This window comes from Dreissena polymorpha, chromosome 1, assembly GCF_020536995.1.
Source record: "Dreissena polymorpha isolate Duluth1 chromosome 1, UMN_Dpol_1.0, whole genome shotgun sequence".
NCBI classification, from domain to species: domain Eukaryota; kingdom Metazoa; phylum Mollusca; class Bivalvia; order Myida; family Dreissenidae; genus Dreissena; species Dreissena polymorpha.
Window position 1 is genome coordinate 155,357,213 of NC_068355.1, and position 17,955 is coordinate 155,375,167.

Here is a 17,955-nt window from a genome sequence, read left to right on the forward strand (position 1 = left end):
TATTTTTTTATTTATTTCATTAGAATACGAATGAATGATTAATCTTTAACAAAATTGTCACAAAACCGGGTTTTCATTTTTGAAAAAAAAAAATCTGATAAAGGGAGACAACTCAAACTGAACTGATTGTTAATAATTAACCCTTTGTTTCAAAATAAATCTATTTTTAGTCATGGCAACCTTGACCTTGGAGATATTGACGTAATTCTTTCGTGCGACACTACATCCAATGATGGTGAACAAATGTGCCAAATGATTTTAAAATCTCACAATGAATGACATATAACCCGGACAAGCTTGTTCCACCCGCCCGCCAGCCCACCCGCCGACATTCTCCAATTTAATAACCAGTTTTTTCCTTTGGAAAACCTGTTTAAAAAACTTTTTAAAGTTGGAATTTAATTTCTAAATTGCAAAATAATTGAAAAATATATGCAAAATATAATCAAAATATTGCACGAAAGACAGTGTGAGCATAAATATTTAAAATTTAAATATCTGAAATAAAAAACTCTTCCTCTTTCTTAAATGTAAAATATGCAGATCTGAAATGAACAGTTATTTGATTGAGCTTGGTAAACATTTTTGAATGTTATCTATGTTGTATCATCATTATATACCAGTCATATAGTGTACAGACAACACTTTATCTTATGCATTAAACCCCATTTTCTATGAGCACGGCTTAAATGTTTTACCTCCGACAGGTTTTGGGCTCACATCAGGTTTAGCAGCCAAAGGAGGTTTCTTTGGTGGGGACGGTTTTGGCTTTTGGGCCAGTGGCGGTGGTCTAAAGAAAACATGTAGCTGATATGATACAAATGATTCTCACTATGGGAAAATGGGGCTAATTGCATGTGCATTAAGTGTTGTCCCAGATTACACTGTGCAGTCCACACAAGATAATCAGGGATGACACTTTCCGCTATAATGAACTTTTTCTTCTAAACAGATATATACTCTTAGTGGACAGTCCAGTTTAGGTAGAAAGTGTTGTCCCTGATTAGCCTGTGCAGACAGCGCAGGCTAATCTGGGCCAACACTTTACGCACATGCATTAAGCCCCATTTTCTCAGAGCAAGGCTCAAATAAATGATATGAATGAGAATCCAATTTGAACAAAACTGCTACAATATTAAGCACTTATGCATAATTTTCTAAAACTAAAATGGATGGGAATCCTTATTATGGTATTTTCAAAGTCGATGGGACAGGAAATAGTTGACATGATTACTAGAAAATGAACAATGAGGTACAAACTTCTGTCCTGAAGAAGACCAGCATTTATTTGTATGCCTTTATAACTGTGAACAATGTTTAGTCCAGGACATTATTTAAGTACAGGGTCTGAATTCATAAAGCTCCCTAGAAAAAATGTAAACAATCTTAAATTCTTAACAAAGAGGGTCACGATGGCCCTTAATTGCTCTCTTTAGTTCACAGAAACCAATTGTTGAAAACTTCAAGCGATTAAGGCACAAACTCAGTAAAAGAACACTAGAATAGACCTAAATGAACAAGACATTTGTACATAGGGCAACCATGCCCCCACATTCTGTGTTTGTCTCAAAACTCTGTTTATGTCAAACACAAGCTGTTTGGCCCAATATGACTTTTGACCTTGATCTTTGAGGTAATAAGACCGGCGATACATGTGGCACTAAGTCTTCTCCCAGTTAGCTACTTGCTGTAGAAGTTGTCTTTTATTTGGATGGTGAATGAAAAAGTTACAGCCTGAACAAGCCGTTGTATAGCCAGCGTTGACCTTTAAATGTGACTTTACCCTCTGAGGTAGGGAGAGAAGTTTTACACACCAAATACTGTGACCTCAAGGTTGTCATAAATGGTAATTTGCCTTAAAATAGCATGATGAACATCAAAATTACATTCCTAATAAGCTGTTTTAATTCCAAATTCGATCTTTGACGATAGGCCTTTACCTTTGAGGTAAAAAGACAAGCGACATCTTGTGATGAATTGCAATTTTGCAATGTTATTTTAAAATCCATCAATATAAGGCAGTTGACTTTTGACCTCCATATGCAACCTTGATGATTGAGGTAGAAAGACAGTTTTTAAACACATCACATTGTTTTATGATTGCTTGCTTTAAAGTCATTTTTTTAAATCCTCAATACATGGCAAATGAATAGCTGAGACAAGAATTTTCAAGCTGAAATATGGCCAAATTTGACCTGTTTGTGACCTTGTCAGTCCTTGACCTTTCAGGTAGGGAGACAGGTAATACAAGCAACACATAGTCCTCTGATGGTGGACATTTGTGCAAAGGGATTTCAAAGTCCATACATATATTGCAAAATTATGGCTATGACTGTAAATTTCAACCATACATCTGATAAATAGACATACTAACAGACTTTGCAACTTCTTTATGCCCATTTTACAATTAATTGAACTTCAAAAAAACGTAATGCACAAATGATACGTGCAAATAAACTGAACAATCATGAATAACATAGCAGTCAAAGGGGAGAAAATTTAGCCAATCTCATACTTAATATTAACAATCTTTTAATCAGTATTTTTTTTAAAGTCTCACATTTTAATAAGCTTAATTCGTGACTATCGAGGTAACAAGGTTTTTCTAAGATTTGATCGGGTGACCTAGTTTTTGACAAAACATAACGCATATTTGAACTTGGTATAGATGTTCATGTTGTTAAGATAAACATTATGACAAAGATTCATAAAGATTGAGTTATAAATGTGGCCTCTAGAGTGCATGGTAACATGTGTTATTACAAATATTGTACCAGGTGACCTAGTTGTGGGACACATGAATCAGATTCAAATTCAGCCTTTACATGGTTCAATTACACTTTCTCCAGATATTTTTCAATGAAACACTATGATCAAGTTTCATCAAGATTGAGTTATTAATGTGGCCTCTAGAGAGGTTACAAGTTTTTTTTAGATTTGACCTGGTGGCCTAGTTTTTTTATGAACATGACCCAGATTTCAGCTCCGCCTAGACATTGTCCAGATAAACATTAGGACCAAGTTTAATCAAGATTTTATGGGAAAATGTGGCCTCTATAGTGTTAACTAGCTAACAGTTGACACACTTTATGACGACGGACATAAGATGATGATGATGGCTCACCTTGAGCACTTCATGCTCAGATTGAGCAAAATAGGTGTGCATTCTATGTTGCTGTTTTTTTTCATTTATTGGTATTTTACATTAATGATTAAAATGTTTAAGACATATCAATATTGCAGCATGATAAAAAATCCTTTTGAGAGCACAAAACATTTGATTGGCATAATGTTGAGAACTAGTGTGACCATACATCATATGGCTTTACATAAAAAGATTCGGCACTTTTTATTTAATTGCAAACTAAGTTTAGATTTGCTTTACAATTTTTGTTAACAATGGCACATTCCACCATGATTATCCCCAAATATTTTCATATGAATAACAAGTACTACATCAATATTATTATGTTTCATGTAGATTTGAAAAGCTGTTGAAATTTTTTGCACTTTAATTCAAATTAAAAAGGATTTTTTAAATAAATTATTTAACTTAACAACACTTTGTTCTGTAATTAGAGACAGTCTGATAACCTGTTGTTTAACTTTGAATGACCCACATATGTATGCAACTTGTAGCAACAATTAGCATAAATTTTGTCTCATACTGTTATGTAAGGGTATGAATATGAAATATCATTACCTAGGCCTATTTGTGGGTGTTGAAATCATCTGTGCACAAGTTCCAGGACCTGCAACAATAGAAAGAAAATATAAGCATAGAAATAACAAAGGTATGAACATGCTCTTCCTTTAGTAGATGGATATAAAACTTGAATAATCTATATCAATATTATGTTTCATAAAAAGATAAATGATGGGTTCATTTTATTTTACTGGAACAGTCAAGCCATTTGAAATCTGCATATAAAATAATTGCTTAATTATCAAAATAACTTATGCTTTTAATTGATGATTGTGAAAAAAACAACAACAACATGAATGACAACATTGACATATAAATACTTAGTTCTTTTATACCTTATCTATCAGAGACCCAAGTCATTGTTCAACGTTTCCAGACAAAAATGTTAACAAGAGCACCGCATAATGGGTGCCATGCACGGCCGCGGGTGCAGTTTTTAATGAAAGCTTGTCAGAATTTTTTATTTTTTTCTGAGGTCACAGTGACCTTGACCTTCGACCTAGTGACCCAAAAATGGGTGTGGCATGTAGAACTATTCAAGGTGCAGCTACATGTGAAGTTTCAAAGTTGTAGGTTGAAGCACTTTGATTTAAGAGCCAATGTTCAAAACCTTAACAAAATGTAAAGGTTTTAGCACGACGTGGACGGTGAGCTGGCTATGACAATACCTCGGGTTTTCTCCGAAAAGAGGCGAGCTAAAAACCAAAGAAATAAAGCATGTTCCCCCAAAATATGACTTCAAATCTGAATGGTTTATTGCTCTTAGCCAAATTTGCTGAGATAATTTTATTTGGATCCCATGACATGATGTGCAATTCATTATTTTTTTAATGCAAATTTGTAGTAACATGACTTGTTATCTTATAATCAGCAAAATCTGGCAGATTAATTCCACATGCATTACCTCTAAAACTACAGAACACATCAATTTCTGTGCATTTGAAAGTCTTAGAAAACGATCATTCATATTTAAAAACTGTTGAAAATAACCAATAGATTCTAAGGGATCAGGATAAAAAAAAAAAAAATTCTTCTGACAAACATCTGAGCTTGACTCATGGCTTCACTCATGTACATGTAGCATATTTGGATGGGTATATTTAAGTTATACTGTAATAAAACTTATTTGACTTAAAATTTATATATATATTTACATTATATATATATGTGCAAAATTACCACAAAGCTTGTAAATATCAATTTCATAATTACATAAGTCCATCATAATATATCCATTTACATTCTGTGTTTCTTAGCAACATTGTTTTTCTATCAATATCAACTGTAAAATGCTTTATTGCATTTTTTTACTTAGTCTTCAAAATATAGGAATACTGAAACTCCGCAAACATGATCAGGAAGGATATTCTTGTTAATATCAACTACCAAGATAAAGTCCATATTAAACAATAACTGATAGTTAAATGAAAACACTTGTCTTAATCTAATATTTTAACCATTACATAATGCTTAAGGCTTTACCACCTAAACCAGTGTTATTTTTTCACAGGAAACAAGCCATAGCACTGCAGGCAAAACCATTATATCCAATTATGTATAACAATGCACTTTAATTACAAGCACTTCACCAAGTGGAGTATGACACATTGGTCAGCTGAGAGATATCTTGCCAGATATGACTGTATGACCAAACCTCATGCTTTGTCCTGTAACATTGCCAGCAATTGTGTCCTGCCAATTCATCATTTTAGACAAGCAACGTGTTTAATGAATCATCAATACAGGTAGCATACACATTATTATTTAGTATTTTTCATGCATGATATGGTATTATTGTACCATGTTTAAAACGTGCCTACTTAGTAATGTTAAAGTCATTTACTATGTACGGCATTCTACAAGTGTAAAAAAGTCACTTACAAACTTGTAAAGGAAACAAATCATCATTATTTCTCTCACACACAAAACATGAACCTAATAGAACATGTTCCACATTTTTATAGTGCTTATATCATGGTAGAACAGGAGAACCACAATTCCATGAATGCTGCAACTAGATCTGTATTGATCTATCTTTCTACATGGACTACAGAGAACCTAATCTCAACCTCCCAAAACAAGATGATGACAGACAAACTACATGCCAATTTCTTATTTTTCTTTCCTTTGATGTATTTTCCTGCGAGTGCTATATTCAAGACATATGTTCTTAAAGCAACAAATTATTGTTGATGTAAGAAATAATTTTTGATTTTTTTGTTTTTTTGGCTTATTATCAATGAATTAGTTTTCTGGTGTGTAAGAAATAAAGAATGTGACCATAAAGGTGTAAGCCAGATTGGTTTTGCTTTGATAGTCACACAATAAATTTACTAACATTTTTTTGACTTCATTGCAAACTTTTTTTCTAAAACAAGGGCTGTTTGTAAAACATGCATGCCCCCCCATATGGGCTGTCAGTTGTAGTGGCAGCCATTGTGTGAATACGTTTTTTGTCACTGTGACCTTGACCTTTGACCTAGTGACCTGAAAATCAATAGGGGTCATCTGCCAGTCATGATCAATGTACCTATGAAGTTTAATGATCCGAGGCGTAAGCATTCTTGAGTTATCATCCGGAAACCATTTTACTATTTCGAGTCACTGTGACCTTGACCTTTGACCTATAGACCTGAAAATCAATAGGGGTCATCTGCCAGTCATGATCAATGTTCCTATGAAGTTTCATGATCCTAGGCGTAAGCATTCGTGAGTTATCATCCGGAAAACATTTAACTGTTTTGAGTCACTGTGACCTTGACCTTTGACCTAGTGACCTGAAAATCAATAGGGGTCATCTGCCAGTCATGAGCAATGTACCTATGAAGTTTCATGATCCTAGGCGTAAGCATTCGTGAATTATCATCCGGAAACCATTTAACTGTTTCGAGTCACTGTGACCTTGACCTTTGACCTAGTGACCTGAAAATCAATAGGGGTCATCTGCCAGTCATGATCAATGTACCTATGAAGTTTCATGATCCTAGGCGTAAGTATTGTTGAGTTATCATCCGGAAACCATTTTACTATTTCGAGTCACTGTGACCTTGACCTTTGACCTAGTGACCTGAAAATCAATAGGGGTCATCTGCCAGTCATGATCAATGTACCTATGAAGTTTCATGATCCTAGGCCTAAGCATTCTTGAGTTATCATCCAAAAACTTTTTTACTATTTCGAGTCACTGTGACCTTGACCTTTGACCTAGTGACCTGAAAATCAATAGGGGTCATCTGCCAGTCATGATCAATTTACCTATGAAGTTTTAGATCCTAGGCCTAAGTGTTCTTGAGTTATCATCCGGAAACCATCTGGTGGACAAACCGACCGACAGACCGACGGACATGTGCAAAACAATATACCCCCTCTTCTTCGAAGGGGGGCATAATAATAAATAACTGTAAATATATTACCAAAGTTTACTTCTTGCATTAAGAAGTGAGACTTTTATTTTTAGTGTTCACATGAAGATTGAACAATGATAATTGTGTACTTTGTCTATAGATAAATCAGCCAGTATTAAAAAAGAATTAACAACATGAACTTACTCATGCAAGATGCAGAGAGCACAATTCCAGATCGCTGGCCCAAAAATGCTTTAAAAATCAGTCAGCAATTGCGGCAGATGTACATGTAAAACACAAATAAAAATTCACAATTCATTTTTCATGTCCTTATAATTAATGTAAACACATGACTTCCCCTTAAGTATCAAATAAACAAGGGCTGTTTGTAAAACATGCATGCCCCCCATATGGGCTGTCCGTTGTACTGGCAGCCATTGTGTGAATACGACTTTTGTCACTGTGACCTTGACCTTTGACTTAGTGACCTGAAAATCAATAGGGGTCATCAGCAAGTCACGATCAATGTACCTATGAAGTGTCATGATCCTAGGCAAATGCGTTCTTGAGTTATCATCCGGAAACCATTTTACTATTCCGGGTCACCGTGACCTTGACCTTTGACCTAGTGACCTCAAAATCATAGGGGTCATCTGCGAGTCATGATCAATCTACCCATGAAGTATCATGATCCTAGGCGTATGCGTTCTTGAATTATCATCCGGAAACCATTTTACTATTTCGGGTCACCGTGACCTTGACCTAGTGACCTCAAAATCAATAGGGTTCATCTGTGAGTCATGATCAATGTACCTATGAAGTTTCATGATCTTAGCCCCAAGCGTTCTTGAGTTATCATCCGGAAACCATTTTACTATTTCGGGTCACCGTGACCTTGACCTTTGTCCTAGTGACCTCAAAATCAATAGGGTTCATCTGCGAGTCATGATCAATGTACCTATGAAGTTTCATGATCTTAGCCCCAAGGGTTCTTGAGTTATCATCCGAAAACCACCTGGTGGACGGACCGACTGACCTACCGACCGACATGAGCAAAGCAATATACCCCCTCTTCTTCGAAGGGGGTCATAACAATGATGTATACTAGACTCTGAATTTGCATTTATAGATTACCGGTACAGTACATTTATTGGGTAATATACATTTATTAAGTACTGTATATTAATTGAGTATTTTACATTTATTAAGTAATGTGCATTTTTTAGTACCGTAGATTTATTTAGCCCTGCACATTTTTGGGTTCTGCACATTTTTGGGGTTCTGTACATTCTATTTGGTCCTTTTTGATGATAACAAATTCCCAAATTTGCCATTTTTCTGATTTAAAAAATCACAATTTGACCAGACTCCTTTTTCTCCTTTTTTCAAAATGGCTAGAAAAAACCTGTGTATATATTTATTGAATACCATACATTTATGGGGTAATGTACTTTTATTGAGTAACGCACATTATTTGAGTAAACTTTTAATTCAGTAATATTCATTTATTGAATATTGCTCATTTATTGAATACTGTACATTTGTTGGGTACATTTATTTATTCATGTACATCAATTCAGCACTACTCATTTATTGAGTTATGTGCATTTTTGGTTAGGTACTGTAGATTTTTGTAGCACTGTACATTTGTGGGCACTGTACACTTTTGGGGTACTGTACATTTACTGAGAACTGTATATTTATTCAGTACTGTACCTTTATCGAGTACTGTATTGAGTACTATTCATTTTTTGAATTCTGTACGTTTCTTGAGTACTTTACATTTCTTGAGTACTGTAATTACTCTATGTTTTCGGACACTTAAAAATAATTATTTTTTTTCGTGTCCGAAAACTTGGATACAAAAAATATTCACAAAGTACAGGTGTCCGAAAACTTAGAGTCGAAAATTGAAGTGTCCGAAAATAGCGTCAATTGTATCAACGACTACCGTAATAGCACGCGCTTGTAAAATACCATGCCGTATAACATAAATTACAGTTATATATGTTTGCACTGCATTTTAAATAACTTTAAATGCTCAATTTATTTGACAGAAAGTTACTACAAGGTTGTACTTTGACCAACGAGTTCAAAGATGAGCATATGATGCACGGATACTTGCTAGTAATTAACCTGTAATTAACGCAATAAAAAAAGCAAACTATGTATTCTTTGTTTGTTCATTTCCGACAGTTGTTGTCTAACACCTTCCATTGTTCGTAAAACTTGCAAAAGGGTTCATCACACTTTTAAGTGTTTAGTATTTGTCACAGTTATTTTACTGAGAAGGGGTAGTACCATTGCGGTAGATAATTGAAATGTTAATTGGCACTACCCCTGTTAATTGTCATAACGCTTATGCTATCGGGCGAAACCATTGTTTAATACCGGTTTACAAGGTTATTTACCCAATAACGCAAATGTAATGGTCCGTTGCCCTCAGGCATGCACCTGTCATGTTTTATGATGTTAATCTGGCTGTAAAACCCAATGATCGAAGTGTCATTAGATATCGAAAACAGGACCGACATTTGGTAAAATCGCGCTGTAAAATATACTGTCCGAAAACTTAGAGACATTAATTATGGACGAAAACTCGTGTGTCCGAAAATTAAGAGTCACAACAAAAAATATATATTTTTGCTAAAAAAAGTGGTGTCCGAAAACTTAGAGTGTCCGAAAACATAGAGTTATTACAGTAATGTTCATTTTTTATTACTATACATTTATTGAGTACTGTATGAGAAAAACAAAAGCAAGAGTCAAGCATTTGTGACAACATATTTCGTTTGTTTTTTTCCCAACAAGTTCCAGAATTTGACAGTTTTTGGTTAGATTATTTTTGTCTACAAAGCAACAGCAGATATCGACCTCATATATAGTTCAAGCACTACGTTTTGCAATAAATGTTATTCTCGTTTCCTGTGATAATGTTTTATTTTTCCTGTAGGCAATGAATGGGGAGTTTTGTTTAGAAAATAAATTGCAAAAAGTCACTTGTTTCAGGAACTGGCAAACATAAATTCTAAAAAAAATATTTATTTAACAAAACTAGAGCTTTGTCACACTCGAGCCTAGCTCTTGAGAAAACAGGGCTTAATGCATGTGTGTAAAGTGTCGTCCGAAATTAGTTTGTGCTGTCAGGAATGAGCGTGCAAATATCAAAACATAATACAAACAACAGAAAATATTAATACGATTGCAACAGGGGTCACCTCAAGAAAAAATTGAATATCATTCAGTCTATAAGGCTTCAGCGCCTCAGATAAGAGAACAAATCATCACAGTGTTCAATAAATTAATTGCTTTCCAAGTATTATTTGTCCTGAGGAATTCCCAGAACCCTGTTTCTGGCAATTATGTAGGATATCATCTTTCCTGAACACTAACAGGTCTTGATTTATCTAAATATTGTTGCGAACTGGCCATTATCATTGATTTGTGCCATACACTATAACTCCAATATAACACATATATGTATAGAAGAAAGTGGTAGGTAGGTGGGCAATTTTCTGTCCATTTAGAATTAAGAGGTTTCTGGATCAGTTTCCAGTCCATTTAGAGGAAAGTGGCATCTGGGAAAAGTGTCTAGTTTACTAATATTTATCCATGCATAAATACATTAGAACTGAACTGACCAACCAACCCTCAGTCACAACTGTGTGGCGTGGTGTTGTAAGAATATTGTGTCTGCAAGCAAACAGGAGGTTTGATCCCCACTGTGGCAAGGTTCTCAAGATTTCGCCTCAATACACCAAATCATGTTGTTTTTTCTTCTAGGATAAACAGACAGAGTGTCTCAATTAGCCTTGGACTTAAATACTATTATGCTTGAACAGATTGGTCTAAACTAAACTAACCGGAACCACAATTTTGTCAAAATCATGCATTTGGTCTGTATAGGGCCCAACAAAGTCTTAATAGTAGATGCTATGCAAAAACAATCTAATTGACAACTCTGAAAATGATTTATTATCATTAAGTTTATAGTTTTAATAGAACATTGCCACAAGAACACTGCTAAACAATAACTGAAAGTTTAAGAACAATTAGGTATTTATTTCCATTCCTTCTGAGAATAAACACATCAAAGCGATGTATTTCCATTCAAAAGAGAACATCTGGCATGCCGCTTCCTAAATAAACCTAGACAAAAGAAACACTACAATTGAAAGACACTTTTATTAACTCAGAAATATTAACATTAATTATACTTGGATCACACACAATGGCTAATACTTTTATCCATCCATAGTAATGATAAGCCATATGGGCAGCACACCACTATCATCATCCCCTGATAACCAACACCTGGGCTAAAAATAACATTTTGTCAGCTTCAACACTTTCTTTACTGGAATGTTTATGTCTTCAGGCAAACATTATTAACATTATGAACATCTTGCGAACAAAAAAAAACATTCTTTGCTTTGTACCAGGAACCAGGTATTGTTTCCTTATCATAAAGCTATTATTTTAAGACTATTTCAAGACAGTCTCTTCAACAGAGAATGTTCATACTCAAGAACATTCAACAGTAAACTGCAAATTGCTTGAAATAGATGACACTGGCAAGCACTTAGAATCTTTGAAACTGCCAAATACAGATATGAACACAGTTGATAAATGAGCAAAATAAAGGGAAAAAAATGCAATGAACAAGAAATATGTTAAGGTCACGAAATAGAGTTTTCAAAGTTGTTCTTACTAAAATACTTTAATAAAACTTCAAATAATTTTACAGTTCAAAACAAGGTCTGTGCATAAGCTTCCTAGAAACACAATTTCAATACCTCCACACAAACACAAGTTATTGAATAGAAATCATTTTCTATTGTTAGTTAAAATTGTATTGGCTTTCACCTGACAGACTCTAAATTAAACTAAGGTTATTTAGCGGAAACATTTTTCCTATTTCATGTACAATGACCTTAAACTGACTATCCGCAAACGAGATCCAAAGCAAGGTCAACATTAAAACCTTTATTTTAAGTTTTATCAAAATTTGTCAATGCAGACTAAAGTAATTGACTACAAGCCAACTATTTTCTATTTTTTAGTAACAGTGACCTTCACCTTCACCCAACTGGAGTGACACAACATTCCAAGCTAGGTCTGTATGTATGCTACCTGAATTGAAAATTTCAGAGCAATACCTCCATCCAAACTCTACTTTTTAAGCGAACCAATTTCCTATTTTTAAACACAAAACTGAAATTCATTGTCGGTTTTTCAAATAAAGTATTAATATATGTAACAATCAATGCACAGTTTCCATTATTTCATTAATTACATTCTAAGCAACTATTTTTCTCATTTACCTACCCACAAATAATTGACATTCTGCATATGTAAAATATAGCGCATAAGACTAAGAAATGAATATTAAGTAGCTTTACTAAATGGGAGCAATACAATGTAAGTTGCCTGCATTTTACTGAACGTCTCTTCACATTTGTCACAAACATTCAATATAAGTTCAATAGATCTCAGTAGCCTCTCAAGCATATTCAAATGTACATTCATTCAAGCAGGGCTAAATGCATGGGCATAAAGTGTTGTCCCACATTAGCCGGTGCAGTCAGCACAGGCTAATCAGGGAAAATAGTTGCCACTAATGTGGATTTTTTTGTCTAAAGGAAGTCCAAAGAGCGGGGCTCATTAAGTGCAGAATGACTCTCAAATGTTTTATACTTTATGTCTCAATGGAGTACCATTGGCTTCACATGGTTTGATTAACCACAAGTTACATGTTTACGATACCACACTTGGAAATTTACCCATTTATGCCTAGTGGACTCTCCCATCCTTCTTAATTGCATCAATTTATTTCCAAAATTAGGGATGTCTAGTATATTTATTTCTATATTTAGAATATTTCTTGCAGAAATTCCTTTAAACAAACAGCGCAGACCCTGATAAGACGCCGCATCATGCGGCGTCTCATCTAGGTTTACGCTGTTTGCCAAGGCCTATTTTTTAGACGCTAGGCATAAATGGGTTAATGTTAAGACGCTTATTTGACAAAACTATTTATTTTTCGTAAACAAACTTTATAACAGCATCTAAGAAAATACTTGGAAACGCTCTTATTGCATGTACATTTGTATTACCTATTTATATATGACCTGTGGAAAAAGAATATTCAAAGGTTATTGCACATGATTTTATACAATATTGCCATCTATATGATTATGCAGATAAAATCCAGATATCAAACACACATATTATTATGAATACTAAGTCTGGATTTTGTTGAAAACCCAACATAATTTTAATAAATATTGACAAGAAAAAAAAGGCTCAAACTTTAACTTTAAAGAATGACTTGGACCTTGAACTTGCATGACCTACTCATGGTATCTGCCCATCATCTGTATTATCTTAACATTGTAGCCAATTTTGTCCAAGCCTTACTGACTCAGGCCTTGTGCACATTATTTAAATGGCACAAAAAAGTTCAATGATAATCCTTCAAAGGGTATAGCATTAGAGATATAAAAGCAAAAAAAAACAAGATATGTTTGTGAAACACTATGTACCCCATATATTTGACCTTGACCTTGAATGATGACCTTGACCTTTCACCACTCAAAATGTGCAGCTCCATGAGATACACATGCACGCCAAATATTAAGTTGCTATCTTCAATATTGCAAAATTTGACCTTTGACCTTGACCTTTCACCACTCTAAATGTGCAGCTCCATGAGATACACATGCTAGCCAAATATCAAATAGCTATCTTCAATATTGTAAATGTTATGGCCAATGTTAAAGTTTGACGCAAACCAACAAACAAACCAACAGACAGGGCAAAAACAATGTCCCCCAGTATAGTCTGGGGGACATAAAAAGGGCTCAAACATTTGACCACGAAGTACGACCTTGACCATGAGCCAGCATGACTGACTTATGTTTTCTGCACTCTTTATCAACATTTGAGTCAAGTTTAATGACAATTGGTCAAAATTTATGTAGGAGATACATGTACGATGTGTCACACTTGAATAGGAAACTCAAAGTTTGTAATTGTGTATCAATGAACATTGAGCCCAACATAACACCACAACTGTATTGACAAAGAATTACATGTACAATATGATCAAGTTGGTAAGTGTATAACTGCAACATCTAATAAGCAAGACTTATAAAGCGAACCAGCAGTGCCATCATTGTTGAGTCATAGTAAAATAAGAATTTCAATATTAATTAATAATTTGTATGTATGAATAATGTTGCCAACAATCATGGCACTCACTTTGCTGCTCTGAATAATGGATTGTTCATTACTTCCACTATTTTACTCACACACATCAAAAGAGTTCACATCAATTGGTACAACCACACATAAATAATATGGAAAAGGAAACTTTTTTCTGTTACATTTCTTTAAAATGCATTTTAAATGAAGATACACGTTAATGACTTGTAGAAGATTTGTAATGGAAGGAGTTTTTAAGAGAATCTGGAGGGAATCAAGAATATGAGTGGGAGGGGAAAATTAGTGATCTAAATTTGGAGATAGGAGGGGGACTAAAGCACAGCCCTTTTGTAAGACTACTATTGGGGAAAAGTACATGATTTTAAATAAATTTGCCCTTGGGGAAGACACTTATTTAACAAATGTGATATAAGGTATGTAAGATAATCAAACCTTTTATGTTATATGCAGCTAATACAGAAAATATCAGGTGCAAACAAAAGAATTAAATCTTTTATAAAATCCATGTATAAGTAAAGAACTATATAAATGTCTTTCAATATTTTTTCCATGGGAACCATAAACACAATTTTCATGAAGTCGAAGACATGAACCATATAAGCTCAGAAGCTGCAGTAGTCAAATAATGATTAATAGCGCGTCTATTATCTGGGCAATGTATTATTTTACTGCTTTTCATGAATTTCCTCCTAAAAAATATTGTCATTTTTTAATAAATGAATTAATGGGAGAAATGAGAAAGATGTATTCAACAAGCAAAATATAAACCTGTTTTATATGCATCAATGCATATTAAACAGTTTCTGTTTAACTGCAATATTTCTGTATTCGCAATATCCAAGTTCATCCTAATTCTTTAACCCATTTATGCCTAGCGTCTAGAAAAAAGGCCTTGGCAAACAGTGTAGACCCAGACAGGGGTGTGATTCAGGCAAAGTCAGAGGGGAGGAAAATTCTGTTGACTGATTTTGACTACGCGAATGGCGCGCATAACGCAATGACAAACATAAAAACAGACATTAAAATAAACAACTTTTTGAACTTCATAACAACATTTCTTTATAAAAACTTGTTAAACTTCACATTTAACATACTGAGGATGCAAAGTAAACAGTTAAGTATATATTGTGATCAATAGCAGCAGTTTTTCAATGTATTGAATTACAGTTAATAGACTAAATATAAACAAACACACTTGAGTGTTCTTTTGAGGTTAATGATGTATTAACTGAGTTAAATGAATATATTTAATTTGTTTACCTTTCAATATCTTGCATTTCACATCTTCACTCAGTTCAAAGCTATTTCAGTTAACTGAACAGCGTGACAAACATAATAAAGCAGAATATGCATATGAATCTGATTATACACAGACCCACAGACATATAAAAATCAAATCATGTTTGTCTATTTCCATGTTCGAACGATACTCTTCTAAATTGTTTTACTTCGCGAGTAGACTAAACTCCAATTTGCAAACACTGGTTTCCGTGTCACAAATTCAGTGGGCACATTTCTTAACAAAATATGTGTTGCTTGTATCTAAAACGTAGTCTTTTTTATTGACAAACACATTTAATTATTCCTATCAGACTAGGTGATGTCAGTCATTTATTCGATTGCTATTTGTTATTTCAATAATCTTAATTTTCTCTTCACAACGGCGCCATTTGCAAACAAATCACAGAGCGCATTTTAAGAACACGATTTTAATTGGAAGAATGGCTCGTTTTAAAAATGCTTAGGCATAATATACCAGTGTAAAATGCGGAGAGATTTCGCGGGCCGCGGATATTTCGGGCCGCTTATGAAATACGTCCGCGGAATCGGTGGTAGCCCCCCTCCCCCACATTTTTTAAAACGAATTTACGCAAATCTCAGAAGTGACATCCGGGACAACCCGATCCGCGGAAATCCGCGGAAAAATCACACCCCTGCCAGATGAGACGCCGCATGATGCGGTGTCTCATCAGGGTCTGCGCTGTTTGCTTAAAGGAATTTCTGTAAGAAATATTTTAAATATAACAAGAAATATCTTTAAAAAAGATATATGGCGTTGATTGTGGTTGCAGTTAATGAAAGGTAAAGACTTCAATGAATGAGATCAAAGATAGTGAATGTCTTTTTCTGTGCAGTTCTTAGCTGCAGCAAACGCAGTACGGGATAATACGCGGAGTTTTCGCGGCTTATTTTACATTATTACATATTGCTGGTCATAAACGCATAGATACAAAACAGAAAACCAAAAGAAGAATGGAAGTGAAATTAAAACATATGAGTCAACCGGCCACACGCGAAGTATCCGTACATATTTTAAATATTTTTACGCGCGTTCTTCGAACAAACCTGTTTTAGTGGTTTGTCTGGCGTTGCTATTTGATTTGATTATTAACAGTATCGAGAATCATTGCCCTCATGCTTAATTCATTAGTCAATATGATGGCATAATTCTTGTTAAATTAATTAAAAATAATATTTATCATGGTATTGTTGTAAAACACATTAAGAATATATTATTGACATACCATATGATATCGCTGGATATCTTCATTTAACATCTGTCTGGTCTAAAGAAAATTCCAGTTCACCTAGTTCACACTATAGCGTCTTTATTATGTAACGATTATTTTCCTGGCCGCGAACTCCGATCAGCACATAGGGTAGAGACGCAGCGATGACCTGTACGTAAACTCTGACATTCACTCACAGTGGCCGCAAATTGACCCGATATACCTCGCGAGTTGAAATGCAATGCATTAAAGTGAGTCTTCGCTTCCGCTGCTCTCTATACTTTAACATGTTAACATGTTGACAGGAATATGGAAGTTAGTACTAAATATGTATTCTCAAATCAGCCAATGCAGTCAATGAAGTGTATTCATCTGTACTTGGCCACGGGAAGTTTTATTTGAATTCTATTGGACGCTAACAAAGGTCAGGCTAAGGTGAAAAGCTGGCTTAATACAGCTTACGCCGAAAAGTAAATATACAAAACATCCCTAATTTTGGAAATAAATTGATCTAATTTAGAAGGATGGGAGAGTCCACTAGGCATAAATGGGTTAATAAATAAATTAAAGTCTTCTCAGTATTGACTTATTTGAATGAGTCTAAGTCTGAAAGTAGGACAAGGCTAAGGTCAAAATGAGGTCAAATGATGGGAGTGATGCTAATGTGCTGCACATAGAATGAAATTATCAAAGCTGTAAGCAGTATCCATGTTAATAAAACTGTAACTTTTTTCTTAACCACAAATTTTGACTTTCTGAATAATCAAAAAGTAGGTTAATAACATGGTAAACAATATGTGTTTGTGAAACACAATGTCCCCCTATATGATGTTTGACCTTGTAGGATGACCTTGACCTTGACCCTTCACCACTCAAAATGTGCAGCTCCATGAGATACACATGCATTTCAAATGTAAAATTGCTAGCTTCAATATTGCAGAAGTGACATTACATGAGCAATTTTGACCCATATATTTGACCTTGAAGGAGGACCTTGACCTTGACCTTTCACCACTCAAAATGTGCAGCTCCATGAGATACACATGCATGCCAAATATCAAGTTGCTATCTTCAATATTGCAAAAGTATTCATAAAATTAGAGATTTGGGACACATATATTTGACCTCTGACCTTGAAGGATGACCTTGACCTTGACCTTTCACCACT

General features: G+C 34.5%; 1 protein-coding gene across 6 annotated transcripts in view; it reads right to left on the reverse strand.

The window, feature by feature from the left end:
• Positions 1-17,955, reverse strand: part of LOC127856886 (uncharacterized) — a 129,169-nt gene that overhangs the window by 85,285 nt on the left and 25,929 nt on the right. The window contains exons 1-3 of one of the 6 annotated variants that reach the window (XM_052393095.1): positions 7,255-7,358; positions 3,704-3,752; positions 699-790 (exon numbers count right to left, since the gene is read on the reverse strand). In XM_052393095.1, coding sequence (XP_052249055.1) covers positions 699-790; positions 3,704-3,752; positions 7,255-7,258 — 145 coding nt within the window. In that variant the 5' untranslated portion in view covers positions 7,259-7,358. Of the gene's footprint in view, positions 1-698; positions 791-3,703; positions 3,753-4,885; positions 5,055-5,587; positions 5,661-7,254; positions 7,359-17,955 lie in introns of those variants that run through there. The other 5 variants (XM_052393111.1, XM_052393094.1, XM_052393079.1 and 2 more) reach the window with 5 other exon arrangements.